This window comes from Microchirus variegatus (assembly GCF_963457635.1).
Source record: "Microchirus variegatus genome assembly, chromosome: 14".
NCBI classification, from domain to species: Eukaryota; Metazoa; Chordata; class Actinopteri; order Pleuronectiformes; family Soleidae; genus Microchirus; species Microchirus variegatus.
Window position 1 is genome coordinate 2418821 of NC_139815.1, and position 15403 is coordinate 2434223.

Below are 15403 nucleotides of genomic sequence, written 5' to 3' on the forward strand. Positions count from 1 at the left end.
CTTGTTTTGTGTGTTAAATGTCGTCCGTGGCTCTGCGTTGTCGCTGTTTTTGTGCAGGAAACTGAGTGGAGTTTCACAGCTGTGCTGCTAGTTTCGGCCATTATGTGCCTAGTCGAGCCGAGGGCAGCTGTTCAAAAGTTAGCATTAGCTGTTTAATGGTAACGCGTTTCAATGAAAATACAACACAATCGTGAAGTTGAGTGTCTGCTGTTGGTGGTTGTTGAATTTCCCCGAGTGTACTTCGCCGTGTGTGGGACTTTTTGTCCACTTTTCACATCGTGTATCGTGTCCTTTTCCCCCCCGCGCCACCAGCAGCAGCAGCAGCTGCAGGCTGAGCTGGGCTTTGTTGGGAGTGGGGGTTGGGGAGTGAGACTACATTCATTTGTTTTATTACTTTAACACTCCATTTAAAGTCTGTTTTTATTAAGAACAAACGTCTCCCTTTCACAGGTTTGCTCTGGAGTCTTGACGTCGAGCCCTCCGAGTATAATGCGAGGAAAATGGTAAGTTTCACAATGTGATTTCACTTTATTTGTCAAGTCTAAAAAGTCTCATTTTGTAAGCAAATTGTCCCCCCAAAAAAGTCCTGTTTTAAGTCCTTTCCATATCACTTTTCTTTGGCCTTGATGGGAAAACGTCATGAGGTCAAGGAAATATGTGAAGGATGAATAAGGGCCTAGGAAACGACACTAGTCTTCCCCTCTGCGACGGCTCATTTTAGTGACGTCATTGTGTTCTGAACGTCAACCATAAATAATTTGTTGACACTTTGTCCCACAGAGTGTACAAAACCAACAACCACAAACATTGGTTAAAAATATATATATATATATGTGTGTGTACATATTGCAATTTTATTTTTGATATCGTCGTGATATTGATGATAATATCCCATATTGGAATGACTCGTTAAATTTACATTGCATGTCATTTTTACCATTTAAAAAAAAAAAAAATAGTATTTGTAAAAAGAAATATTTATTTTTCAGATTTTAAGAGTAAAATTTGCAATATTTCGTCAAATGTAGTGTCCTTAAATGTGGATATTTGCAATTTCAATAGCTTTACGATAAACAACGTAGCCTAATCACCAATGAAGGAGGTGACAGACAAACAGAATTGTATTTGCCACAATTCAATAAAAAAGGAATATTCACTCATAAATGACACAACGCTCTTGATTATTGATTGATCTCTTGATTCGGATCCATTGTCGAGATTTCATTCAAGATTCTTTATTGTCATTTCACGTGGTATTTTGTAAAGTGTAGCGTTCACACCAGGAGAGGGACTCAAAGTGAACTTCTAGCCTGGTCAAGAGGGGGCCGGTCAAGTGAAAGAAGTCCAAGCGCTTGGGGGGGGAATTTAGTGACTAGAAATTGTAATTATAGCTTATTATAATCAATGATGTTTAAAAGCAAGACAAAGTAAAAGTGTTGGTTTTGATGCAAAAGGAATGTCAAAAAGTCTGAAAAACTGACTTTTTTTTGGGCCAGTTTTCATTATAATTTTAAGTGTAGGGCCACAGGACATTAACCGAGCGCGCCACATTTGGCCTGTGGGCCGCGAGTTTGAGACTCTGTTTTATGGGGCTGCGAGTGGAAGCATACAAGTTAATTTACTTCTGACAGAAAGTAATTGGTCATTTAAAATGGCTGCCACCGAGATAACTAGTCAGAGCTGAGTGGACTGTGAGCACCCCCCTGTGCCGAGAACCATTGTATGTACTAGGTGAAGAACATGGCCAACAGCGGGGACACAAGGAGAAATTCCCCCCTCATCATTGGGCTGCATTTTCCTGCTGTAAACTAACGTTTTCTAACCGCTCACTTTCCTTCACACCAAAGCCCATAGAGAAACTCAGCGTTTTTAGTGTTCATGGGTCACAGGAGCTGCTCGTCTACTGCTGATTGAAGTACCAAAGTCATAAAAATAACACATCTGAACTTGTAATTTTACACATTGTACGATGAATAAAGGTTATCTTATCTTTAACGCTGAGGTAACTGTGACTCAACAACTCCTGTGTGCCACGATGTAAAATAAGTGGTTTACTGAATGGACTTTGGTGTGGAAAAGCAAGTGGTTCATGCATAGTTAACCTTAAAATCTTGCTTACCTTAACGATGAATTCAGCCTTTTCTAAGGGGGAAGATAACAATTTAATGACCCTGTAGACCATGTACTCTCTCTCTTATTGAATCCCATAGAGAAAAATCAGTGTTTCTAAGCTCGTGGGGAGGCAAAAGTTGCCCGTCCCCATTTCGTCTTGAGATCCTCAGAGATCCACTCCTCTGTGTTTTATGTTGTGGTGTTACAGGGAAGACACAGAACAGAAGCCCGTTGCTCCCGAGGCGGCCCAGGAAACCACAGTACGACCGAGGAAGAGGAAGGCAGATGTTGCCATTGTAAGTAAAACGGCCTACAGTGGCCGCTTTTTCACTATTACAGTTCCGGCACGGCTCGACTCTACACGTCAGTGCCTTCTCAGCGCGGACGGAGTCGTCCTACTAATGGCTGCGTGAAACTGCCGCGACGTGGTTTTCTACGTGACGCAAACGCACAAACTTGTGACTTGTAAAGTGGTTGTTTTTGATGTAACTGAATCATTAGAATCAGTTGATTAAAAACAGAATCGTTCAGTACTACCTGCGATGACCGGAGCACAGACGCTGTCTGACATAGTCACTGAACTGAAATACCACCGAACGTGGTTGCCGGATATTTCCTTTGCTAAATGTTGGAGATTAACGCTTGTTTTCATGGACTACAGATCTACAGATGGACATTGTTGGCTTTGATTCTTGTGTCGCACGTCGCGCTCCTTACTCTTCCAGTGACGACATGCTCTGACCAGTCAGTAGCCGGCAGTCTTCTGACTCACATTAACATAGTCGAGTCCCGCCGCGCTAGCGACCGTGTTTGTGGAAAAGAGCCATAACTGTCTAAAACTCTTCAGGTGAACCGATTTGACGCTGTTGTTTCTTCTGTGATCAGTGTTTACAGGATGTGGATGAGGAGGTAGCAGAGATGACGAGGAAGAAGCAGCGCGACTGTGAGGTAGGTTTGGTTTTCATCTTCTCCTTTGGTCTTTTTATTGCTGCCTCCTCCTTTTATTTCTCTTTCTTTCTCTCATCTAGGTTTGATTATCTGTCCACGCCTGGTTGTTAAACATAAACCTCACCCCCCCCACGTTAATGATTCTGTATCAAATGCAACCCTTTACCCTTGGTTAATGCGTTTATATGTCCTTAATGTTTTAGGAATTGGCATGTCTTCTTTTCAATTAAGCACCTTCAATAGCCTTCTATTGTCAATAGACATTTTTATAAAGCTCTCTGGACTGTGGTCTCATTCTCACCCCGTTTTCTTCCCCTTGTCTCCCGTGCAGCAGGTCTGGAGTCCTGGTGCTGGCTGCAGAAGTCCACACAGGTGGATCCCCACGCCCGACCAGGAGGAGGACCAGCCTGTGACTCTGATCAACGCCGGCGGCTTCCCTCTCTACAACTTCAGCAACGTATTTGCAACGCCCGTGCACTGTGCCCCACTTCCTGCACTGTGGTGAGTACTGTGGCACTTCAGGTATTCTGATGTGTGCGGTTTGAATTTAGGAGGCTGGCATTCAAGATCTATCAACACATGAACAATCTGATTTTAGCCACTAAACATATCTTTAGTTATCTCAGCTCTTTTCCAGCAGGAGACTGAAGTTTGTTGAGCGCTTATTCTCCCACACCAAAGTCCGTAGAGAAAATCCACATTATTAGCTCACAGGGACACAGGAGCTGCTGTTCTCCTGCTGCCCCGTGTGGTCACTCAGAGGTAAATCTGAATGAATATTTCAAACACAGAAGTCACACAACAAAATAAGAGTGTTAATCTGTTATGGAGGCACCGGTGGATCAACAACACTCCTGGGTGCTGTGATGTTGAAATCTATTATTTTCCCTATGGGCTTTGGTGTGGAAGAATGAGCAGTTTTGAGAAGTGACACAAACTTCCATTTCCTCTCCAAAATGAAGGTATCGAGAGCTGTCGTCGTTGGCATAACGTTGCATACACAGTAGGCAGCAGGGCTGTGACTGATAAAGGCCCAGTCAGGAAGTGAGCAATGGTGTCATCGCTTTTTATGTGCTCGTCCAGAGCTAGATCAGCGTTTCTCAAGTTCTCATTTTAAGGACCTTGAAAAACTGTGTGTGTGTGTGAACTGTGATGCATTTTTATATAGGATTGAGATTAAAAGCACCATTTTCTTTGGTGCCCTTCCACTGTTCAAAACAAAAATAAGTAAAGTCTCTTTAAGAATTCTCTCTTCCCTCCCCAAGAAATTTGCATCTTGTATGGTGACATTTCAAAACATACCTGGTACAGAGGGCCGAATGCTTCTCCTCTGTAGCTCGTGTGTCAACATGCAAAATTGGCGACTACACAAACGTGTGTGTGTGTGGGGATGGAAACAGAGGGTTGATGGTGGATAGAAAAAAAGATGCATGTTTTAAAAGGTGTAGGTGCTCGTTGGGCTGGGTGATTTGACTGAAAAAATTGATTTTATTGCACTAAACTTGTTTTTATTAATTTCTGCTTTAGGGTTAAATGCCCAAAAAAAATACAAGCCTCAAAAGAAGTGTGTAAACAAAATGGCAGTCTTCCAGGGATCTTATCTTAACCACCTGAAAACTCTGAAACAACTTTGTTGAGCAACATTAAATCTATCAAAAATGCATTTGCATTTGCATTTTAACTGCACGAGCTTGGTAAAATATCACTGACCCCATTTGTGTTGGTGATCACAGCTGGGCCAGTAAGGACGTGGTGTGGGGCAACATGCTGGCCAAGGACAAGACCTACAGCAGAGACGTCCACGTGATGGACAAACATCCACACCTGCAGCCAAAGATGAGGGCGATTCTCCTGGACTGGCTCATGGAGGTTTGTCCCATGTTTTGGTTCAATAATAATAAGTGTTGGTTTGTTAGTAGCAGTACTACTAGTAGTAGATATAGTAGCAGTATTGGTACTAGTGGTAGCAGTGCTAACTGTAGTACCGGTAGTAGTTGCAGCAGTAGCAGTTCTAGTAATAGCAGTACTAGTACTGCAGCTCCAGCAGTGTCCCCTGCCACAGTACCAGTGTTAGTTTTGACAGGAAATGTAGATGTATTTTTAGACTTATGACTAAAACACCGTCTTAGTGATGGTCCTCTGCTATCGTCGGCTGCTCTTGAAGGTGAATAATGAGCTGCGATAACTCGTGGGCTTCTCTCATCTCTGAAGGAAGGAGATTAAATCTGATTAGGCCTTAATCACAGTCAGTGGGGAAGAGTTTATCAGATGATGATAATCTGGTTCCTCTTCATATCAAAGTGTAAATTGATACGAATAAATGTGATCAGGACGAGATTAGGAAGTGATGTGACACCTCATCAGATCTGTTTCAGCTCAGTGTGCATTTAAATTAACTCGGTTATTCTTCTCCTTGTGGCTTTTAAAGGGATAGTTCTGGGTTTTTATGGTACAGATTCTTGCTCTTTGATTTAACGGTGTATTTAAACGATGTTGTGTTTCAGGTGTGTGAAGTGTACAAACTGCACAGAGAGACGTATCACCTGGCTCAGGACTACTTTGACCGCTTCATGGCCACGCAGAGGAACGTCTTCAAGTCCACGCTGCAGCTCATCGGTATCGCGTGTCTCTTCATCGCTGCTAAAGTGGAGGTGAGAAACAGCAAAACCTGGAGACTGGACTCTTCTGAAGTCCTGCACTGAAGATCTCCACAAGGGTTTTATGAAGGCACATTTTCAGGAACTTTTCCAGGAAGTCTCCACTCAAATTTGCATAAAATGCCTGAGTAGACCAATTGAGCTTCTTCCATTATACAGTCACCAAATTAAAATAATATTCACTTAAATATTTATGGTATTTACATTCACGTGTCTATCGTACAGACCATAGTTTGCTGTGATTGGTTGTTTCAACTGAATGGACTTTCTGTATTTCTGCTTCTTTCAGGAAATGTATCCTCCCAAAGTCCATCAGTTTGCCTACGTCACAGATGAAGCCTGCACTGAAGATGAGATTCTCAGCATGGAAATCATCATAATGAAGGTAAAGACTGTGGATGTAATGACATCAACATTTTAGGACTGAAAAAAAGGTGTAAAAAAAAAATAGACAAAGGAAAAGCACGACTTACTAGAGAGTGGATTTGTGATAATTTGTCTGATTTATTTATGTATTTATATTTGTGTCTTTTCCGTCACAGGAGCTGCAGTGGAGTCTCAGTCCACAGACTCCTGTCTCCTGGCTCAATGTTTACATGCAGGTGGCTTATCTAAAGGAGACGGACGACCTGCTCATCCCCAAATACCCACAGGCCACGTTCACGCAGATCGCTGAGGTATGTTGTTGTTTGTCCAGTGGATACGAGTACTGGGCATATTGCAAAAGTTGCAAAAAACAGTGAAAAGTTAAAGCTAATGGAGAATAAACATGCATTTCAATTTTTGGGAATATAATAATATAGAAAAAGGTGAAATGAGAAGATGAATGGTGAGTGTAGAATGTATATGAATGGATGAAGAAGTGCAGTTAACGCTAAAAGAAGAGATCAAAGGTGACGTTCTGCGAGTTTGAAATGCAACGTTCCAGTTGAAATGTCCTCCTAGGAACCAGGAACACGCCGTCAATCATCCGCTTTCCTCAAAATGTAAACACAATTTCCATCGTGAATTCAAATGGAGCGTCTCGTGGTTGAGAGCATCAAGTCTTCAGGAAGATGTCATACTAACGTGATTACATTTGGAATTGGAATTCATCTGACTCGTGGTTCCAAATCCTCAAAATAATGTTCATCAGTTTACATGATTTCTTAGTTTATGGAGCACAGTCAAACCCGATTAACCAATGACTAAATTAAACGTCGGCTGTTTTGCTCATCGATGAATCGCTGCAGCCCCAAAATTAATTTCTTTTTGCAGGCAGCGTAGTCGCCCCCTGGTGGCTGTTACTGCTACGGCCATCTGACTTTCCAGGCCTCACTTTTTTAAACCGTGCGACTCTTTATTTTTTCATTGTATGTATATTGTATTTGTGCAGTGTCCTTGAGTGCAGAGAAAGGGGCCTTTAAAAAAAATGTATTATTATTATTATTATTATTATTATTATTATTACTTTAATTTTTTTTTATATACAGTCCATAAAGAAAAGTCTTAAAGGGACAGTTTGCATGTGGACCAGCTCGGGGACATTTGTGTCCATAAATGACAGGACTTGTCTTCATTTTCAGTTGTTGGACCTGTGTATGTTGGACGTGAGATGTCTGGAGTTCTCCAACGGCGTCCTCGCCGCCTCAGCTCTGTTTCACTTCTCTTCTCTGGAGCTGGTGGAAAGTGTGTCAGGTAAAAGAAAAACACAACAAACTGGACTGAGATAATGAGTGTTTTGTTTTTGTCTTCCTGTCCTGACATGTCTCTGTGTGTGTGTGTGTGTGTGTGTGTGTGTGTGTGTGTGTGTGTGTGTGTGTCTGCAGCTTTGAAGAGGGCGGAGTTAGAGGAGTGCGTCAGGTGGATGGTGCCGTTCGCCATGGCGCTGAGGGAGATCGGCGGTTTGCCGATGAAGACGTTCACAGGAATCTCTGCAGACGACATGCACAACATCCAGGTGCACGCCCCCTACCTGTCATGGATGGTAAGTGTCAGAGAATAAAAAGTTTTTATATATATATATATATATATCTCGATCAATGTACGGTAAAGTTACAGGGCACTTCCTGTTTAAAATGGCTGACTTCCTGTTGGGTCAAAGGCGTGTCCATTGACATGTTCAGGGAAGTTCTATTGACTCACATATCGTGTTTTGTGATATATATATATATATATATATATATATATATATATATATATATATATATATATATATATATATATAGTTAGTTTAGCCCATAAATAAGAGCTGGAATTTTAATGTTTTCTTTCTTCAAACGGCGCAAAAGAAAACAGAAAATATTCACATTTAAGAAGCTGAAAAATCAGAGGAAACTTGATTTAATTATTTAAAAACGATTAACCGTTGATGCCCTACTCCTATATTTTCAATTGTATTCAATCAAATGATATTTAATCAGTGTAAATAAATGAATAATATAAAATATCACTCTTAACATTTGAAAAGTACATGGTAGTAAATAAAGAAAATGATTAAAAATGGAAAGTTAATATAAAACTTATGTTCAGATAATAATGCAAGTAAATGTTATTAAAACAAATCAGTCTTATTGATTGATTAATTAATCCCTGTGTGTTTGTTTTGTGCAGGAGAAAGCATCCTCGTACCAGGAGGCGGAGCTTGAGCGTCACAGCAGCTGTACGGTGCCTTCAGGCGTCCTGACTCCGCCGCTGAGCATCGAGAAGAGCGAGGAGCTGCCGGGCGCCCCATTGCTCAAAGTCGTGCCCAGGATGCAGACGGCATCTCCACGGCAACCGTCTCCGGAGAGACGAGACGGCCCCTGATGGACGGCGAGGATTCGAACGCTGAGACCTGGATTGGATTTGAACACGGGAGCTGTGACTTTTTTTGTTTTAAACGGTGGAGGAACAAAGCGACGCCGACCACTTGGATCCATGTGTTTTTAAATGAGGGGGGCGGGGCTTAAACACACTGACGCAGCGACAATCAGTGAACTTATGGTTTTTGAAAAGCGCCCCCAACACGACAGGAATGTCAGCGATGAGCTCGTTCGGATACGATGGCTTGCATTAAATCGATAGTTCGGGTTTGTCGGGTGACGGAATCAGTGGTGTGAGCGCCCCCGGTGATGAGAAACCGGCCTGACACGCATGAAAACATTGGGTTTGCTTTATAAAATCTGTTTTCTGAAGTTTGTCACCTTGTCTAAACGGGAAATTGGAAATTAGTGTCTCTTTGTGAACGGCTCACTCTCCCATACCAAACCCCGTAGAGAAAATGGTCGATTTAACGTTACGGTGCACAGGAGCTGTCGATCTGCGGCTGCTTCCGTCAAGATGTTTACACGCATTGTTTAGTGACTTCGGTGTTTGAAATCCTTTCTTCAGATTTACCTCAGTGACACAAACTCGCCACAGGGGGCAGCAGAGGACCAGCAGCTCCTGTGTCGCTGTGAGCTTAAAATCACTGATTTTCTCAATGGACTTTGGTTTGGCAGTCACCAGTTTAAGTCTTAAGCCGGTCGAAGAGTGAGATTAGATCTTGACGATTTAAGTTCTTGTCGACGGTAAGCTTTCATGTCCAGTGCTGGCTCGTGTCAGCAGGGGGCGCTCACATCTCTGACCACTCACAGAACCTGAATTATCCCATGTCTTTTTCCAGTCAAACCTACTTTTAATGGACTTCAGGTTTGTTTTCTGTGACGAGGCCAAATTTTCTTTGACATTAGTGTGTGTGTGAGTGTGTTAATGTTTGTTTTTTTAATTCTCTTATTGGCCTCATTTGCCCAGGAACTCTTCTTAGGGCCATGTTTGGCTCTATGTGCTGCTATAACGTGGGCTTTGCATATTGGAACAGGGGACACGGTGTGAATGTCTGTGTGTGTATGAGTGTTTTTAATTTTTTTTACATAAATATATATAAATACGAAATGGGGCACTGCTCTTATGGTTTTTTTTTGTTTTTTTTATTGAACAACACATGTTTGGCCGTGTTTGACTTTGGGACCAGTAGCTTGGCTACGTGAATGGACGAGTGACGACGCCAGGCTTCAGAAGCTCATGATTGTATTTAACTTTTCTTTTTTTTAATCCCAGTTTCCCTGCAGTTTGTTTTCCCCACCACCAAAATGTTAGATTTCTGTTAGACTTTTTCAAAATAAAATGCTGCTACATATTTTCACAATGTTTCTGAAGATTGTTTTTTTTTTTTTAAATATATAATTTAAGTGGAATTCTGAGTAAAGATTAAAGCAGACTGGAATGTTAGACGACCATTGGTGTCGTGAAAGTCGGTGACGGAGATGGAGAACTATATGCAGAAGTAGAAATAAAAGATTGTCATAAAGGGAAATCTCATTTCCAACTGAGAACAACTTGTACAGAGACATTTAGTTCACAATAAACCTTTGATGAACACAAAATAAATTGGCACACGGGCTAAAAACACCGCTACATGAAAAAATCTACCTTATTTTATAAGTTCACATCTTAACATTGCTGTTAAACAGCCTGTTCTAACAAGAAAACTCAAGTTTGTGTTCTGTAAACCAAACACTCTCCTGCACCAAACCCCATAGAGAAAATCTGCAATTTTAACATCACCGCTCACAGGAGTTGTTGATCCACTGCTGCCTCCATTCGCTAACTTCAAAACTATCATTTTGAGAATTCTGTTTGAAATTCTGTTTTCAGATTCACCTCAGTGACACCAAGTGACCACACGAGGCAGCAGTGGACCAGCAGCTCCTGTGTCCCTGTGAGCTAAAATTGCTGATTTTTCCCTATGGAGTTTGGTGTGGGAGAGTGAGTGATTATTTTTTTTTTGACTCCCTGACACGCGTCATGGTTCATACTTATTTACGATGAAGAGGCGCAGATATTGTTTATTTTTAATTGATTACTATCAGTAGCTTCTAAATCGATCCATTTATAAAGAAAATAAACTTCGCTGTAGTGATTCATTATTTGTCAAATTTAAAAAGGGATTTATTGAAACAAAATGTGACTGTTGAGTCGATAAATCCAGATTTGAATGGATTTTGTGTTTTAACACAGTTGAGAGAGAGAGAGAGAGAGAGAGAGGACTGACCTTTGATCAGTCACGTGATCTTCAGTTTAAACTGAAAAACACAGTTTTGCTCTCTGTTCCCCGGTCGTTGCTTCACAGACGCGGGAAGATGAAGTTTCTGCAGCTGTTTGGTCGTTTGAAATCCGTGGTGATTGGAATGATTCACGTCAAAGCCTTACCAGGTAATTTCACTACGCATATAACAATTTAAATGGTGTTAAAGGCAAGGTTTCTCTTGTTTTCACTGAAAATAATGTTTGAAATAAGATATTACTGATAAAGGCACTTAAAGAAAGACTTATTTTATGACCAATATATAGTGAAATAAATGTGACAATGTATGGGTTTATTTATAAAACTTCTAAATGTATGTATTTAGACTTGTATATTGTATACATGTATAGATAGACTGTATGATCATCATATTGTATAGTGTACTTTTGTTAATGATACGTATACCAATAAGGCAATTTGCAGATTTAAATAAATAAGGAAAATGATTCATTATTTAAGAATGACTTGGGTGTTTTTTTAACACGTTTTCTCCTTTGTTTCAGGAACTCCTCTTCATCGTATGCAAATGTCTCAGATCGTCGAAGAAGCCTGCAGAGAAGCGGCCGTTTACCGCGACGCAGGGATCGTGAGTTTTTTGCGTGAACTCCTCCTCCTTGCACGTGTGAAGTGAAGTGACCGCCCCCCCCCCCCACGTGACCTTTTGACCCCTCACCATGTGTTTCTTTCAGGACGGCGTGATCGTGGAGAACATGCACGACCTCCCGTACTCGTTCTCTGTGGGACCTGAGGTGTGTGCCTGTATGACCGCGGTGTCCACAGCAGTGAGGAGCGTCTGTCCTCTGCTGCCGCTCGGCGTCCAGATCCTGTCCTCTGCAAACCGGCAGGCGCTGGCCGTCGCTCTGGCCTCAGGTCTGTGTCAACTTTACTGTCCTGTCGTACAGGATGAGGTCATGTGATCGTCATCTGTGCCTAAACTGTAGCACTCACTCTCACACACCAAAGCCCATAGAGAAAACCAGTGATTTTAACATCACAGCACACGGGAGTTGTTGATCCACTGCTGCCTCCATCACTAAGTTCAAATGACTTATTTTGTGACTTTTAAAGTACTTTGTTCAGATTGACTTCAGTGACTCAAACTGACCACAAGAGGCAGCAGTGGACCAGCAGCTCCTGTGTCCCCATGAGCTAAAAATTGTGATTTTTTTTTTTCAATGGGGTTTGGTGTGGGAAGGTGATTAGTGATTTTCACAATTTAAACAAGTATAAGCAGCATTATTTTTCATTTAAAGGTGCATTATGTAATAAATCTAAATCAACTGGCCATAAAATCCTCCTAATATGTCACAGAGACTCAGGAATAATGTTCATATAACAAACTGAACTCACCAACAACAACAGTACAGACAAAATATTTGCATTAAAAAAAATATTTTGCAGACTGCAAATCATGTTTTGGCATGTGGCGCCACCTACCGCCATCTACCAATCATTGCAGTCAGTAGAGTCTCAGCTGCCGAGCAACCACGGGTTGCCAGTTACGTCAAAAACCAAACCTAAAAGACCTCGGTATTTTGAATTTGAATGTAGTAACCGTTTTTGGCCACATTCTTACATATGGCACCTTTAAAGTGTGTTAATCAGTGGAATGAGCTGCTGTGTGTGTTTGTGGTCACAGGTCTGGATTTCATCCGAGCCGAGGGTTTCGTGTTCTCTCACGTGGCTGATGAAGGTCTGCTGAGCGAGGCCTGTGCTGCAGATCTGCTGAGGTACCGCAGACAGGTCGGCGCTGAGCACGTGCAGATCTTCACCGACGTCAAAAAGAAGCACAGGTGAGGTCGCCGTGGTTACAGAGAGACGAGAGAACTGTCACTCAGGAAAAAAACACCTGATGCTGTTTGGACAGTTTTTTAACTGGTGTGTTTTCAATCGTCAGCTCTCACGCGCTGACGTCAGACGTCAGCATCGAGGAGACGTCTCGCGCCGCAGAGTTCTTCCTCTCTGATGGACTCATCATCACAGGAGCAGCCACTGGAGCGGAGGCCGACACTCGTGAACTCACAGGTGAGAAAACAAGTCTCAACTGATGCTTCCACCATTGATTCAACGGAGTTATTATTATTATTATTCATTACATTTAGTGATTGTTTTTTTTATTTTGTTTTTTATTATTATTATTTATTTATTTATTTTAAATCATCAGCACAACCTTATTTTGTACTATTTTAATTCAGTGCCCACTCTGTCCAGCAGAGGGTGCACTTACATGCACTGATTTTTGGTGTATATTCTATCCTCTAATCTTCTTTCTTACTTTTACTTTTTTTCTCTCAATGTGTATTTCAACTTTTACATTTTAATTGAATTATCTCTTGGACCAAGTGCCATCCTTTTCTACTCCCTTTATTTATTTATATAATAATTAATGTTTTAGTGTGTTCTCTATCTTAAATAATCTACTTTATTATAGCTGTTGCAGGTGTGAAGGAATGTTTGTCATACTGATGTGAACTGTAAGTGTAATATGAAGTGTCAACTCCACTGGTTGGGAATGTAAAATAAAATAAAATACATCAGAATAAACATAGAATATGTTAAGGCAGCAGTGGACCAGCAGCTCCTGTGTCCCGGTGAGCTAAAAACACTGATTTTCTCTATGGACTTTGGTGTGGGAGAGTGATTAGAGGACACAAATGGGGTGTTTTTTGGTTTTTTTTTGCATCCTAATTCAAATCCTTCACTGAGGTTTGAGTCAGACCAGGGTCACAGTCTGAATTTAATCTGGAGCGTGTCCCTGACAGAGCAACACACGCCGCTGTTATTTTAAGAAACGACCGACACAACATGCGAGGCAGTAAACACTCGCAGCTCTCCAGGAACTCACTGACACACACACAACACACACTGTACATGCAGCTGCTGGTCAGAGATCACACGCCTGCGTGGACGTCGACCTCCACTGTGTCCAAGGATCAGCACAGACATAACAGACACACTCCTGTCTTAAGTAACTTAAAGTACACGTGTGTTACCAGAAAATGACTCTGGTAGAAGGTGAAGTCACGTTTTTATAAGTAAAAGTCTTAAAGTATATGACATTTACTGTACTTAAAGGTGCATTATTCATATATTCATATATTCATATAACAAACTGAACTCACCAACAACAGTACAGACAAAATATTTGCATTAAACACATTTTTTTGCAGACTGTAAATCATGTTTTGGCATGTGGCGCCACCTACCAATCATTGCAGTCAGTAGAGTCTCAGCTGCCGAGCAACCACGGGTTGCAAGTTACGTCAGAAAACGACACCTAAAAGACCTCGGTATTTTGAATTTGAATGTAGTAACATATGGCACCTTTAAGTATCAAAAGAATAAAATCCACAGCATTTTTCAGCAGGAAACTGAAGTAAAGTAAACTCACGCTCCCACACCAAAGTCCATAGAGAAAATAGGCATTTCTATCTCACAGGGACACAGGAGCTGCTGGTCTACTGCTGCCTCGTGTGGTCACTTTGTGTCACTGAATTTATCTGAACAAAGGATTTCAAAAACCGAAAGGCACAAAATAATACAATATCACACTGGAACTCGGTGATGGAGGCAGCAGTGGATCAACAACTCATGTGTGCTGTGATTGTGTCAAAAGTGTTGATTTTCTGAATGGGATTTGGTGTGGGAGAGTGAGAGACGCAGACTTCCAAGTTCTTGTTGAAAAAGGCTGTTTAACGTTGACCAAAAGTGGCAAAAAACATTCTTATTATATCATAGAACAACTAACCGTTTCAGTGCAGGTCTAATTTTCTTTCAAAGGGACATTGGACAACTTTAAGTTTCGATTAATTGTCTCTCTTAATTTTAATTTTAATGTCATAAAAACACGTTTTGCTGTTTCTTTGCTTTTGCAGACGTTTCCCAGTCTGTGAGAATCCCCGTGCTGATTGGCTCTGGAGTGACCTACGACAACATGGAGCGCTACCTCCACGCAAACGGAATGATCATCGGCTCTCATTTCAAGGAGGGCGGACACTGGGCCAACGCAGTCGACCCGGAGAGGGTGAAGAGGTTCATGGGAAAGATGCGTGAACTTCGTGAAGAATGACAGGGAAGTGTCTGAAAGAACGATTCCATTGTTTTTACTTGGAAAGACTGATTTTAGCCACTGAATAAAAGGCTCACCTGATAAAATCTACATCAGATTAAGTCTACTTTCAAAGTCGGCTTTCAAAATCCTTTGATCAGATTAACCTCAGTGACACAAAGTGACCACACGAGGCAGCAGTAGAGCAGCAGCTCCTGTGTCCCTGTGAGCTAAAAACGCTGATTTTCTCTATGGGGTTTGGTGTGGGAGAGTGAGTGATTTTAAAAAACGTCTGTTTCCTGTTGGAAAAGTCTGTTTAACAGTGAGATAAAGAGGTGAACACGTTCTTAAGATGTCGTAGGTTCTTGGCATAAGGGAACAACAGGGGGCGCTCACACCACAGACACTGTTAGTACAACATACAACCAAAAAGGTAAAATAAAATATAAAGAACTAACCCTTAAATAGGTCTTCAATATTATTGTAATGACTGTCGTAAAAGTTTATGGCCATAAATGTCAACAAATTACTTCACTTTTTCAATGTTGTCAT

General features: G+C 41.4%; 2 protein-coding genes across 2 annotated transcripts; both read left to right on the forward strand.

The window, feature by feature from the left end:
* Positions 1 to 489: 489 nt before the first annotated feature.
* On the forward strand, positions 490 to 8504 carry ccne1 (cyclin E1; the record flags this gene model as incomplete). Its single annotated transcript, XM_083901003.1, has 11 exons — positions 490 to 503; positions 2321 to 2408; positions 2998 to 3060; positions 3392 to 3561; positions 4794 to 4929; positions 5565 to 5711; positions 6007 to 6102; positions 6260 to 6394; positions 7283 to 7394; positions 7526 to 7683; positions 8310 to 8504. 11 exons carry the CDS (start codon positions 490 to 492, stop codon positions 8502 to 8504), a joined length of 1314 nt encoding a protein of 437 aa, XP_083757129.1.
* A 2342-nt stretch (positions 8505 to 10846) lies between these two features.
* On the forward strand, positions 10847 to 14872 carry LOC310936849 (uncharacterized protein F13E9.13, mitochondrial; the record flags this gene model as incomplete). The annotated part of the gene is made up of 6 exons (XM_083901004.1): positions 10847 to 10931; positions 11307 to 11389; positions 11493 to 11673; positions 12443 to 12596; positions 12701 to 12828; positions 14679 to 14872. Exons 1-6 carry the CDS (start codon positions 10859 to 10861, stop codon positions 14870 to 14872), a joined length of 813 nt encoding a protein of 270 aa, XP_083757130.1. The 5' UTR covers positions 10847 to 10858.
* Positions 14873 to 15403: the final 531 nt, after the last annotated feature.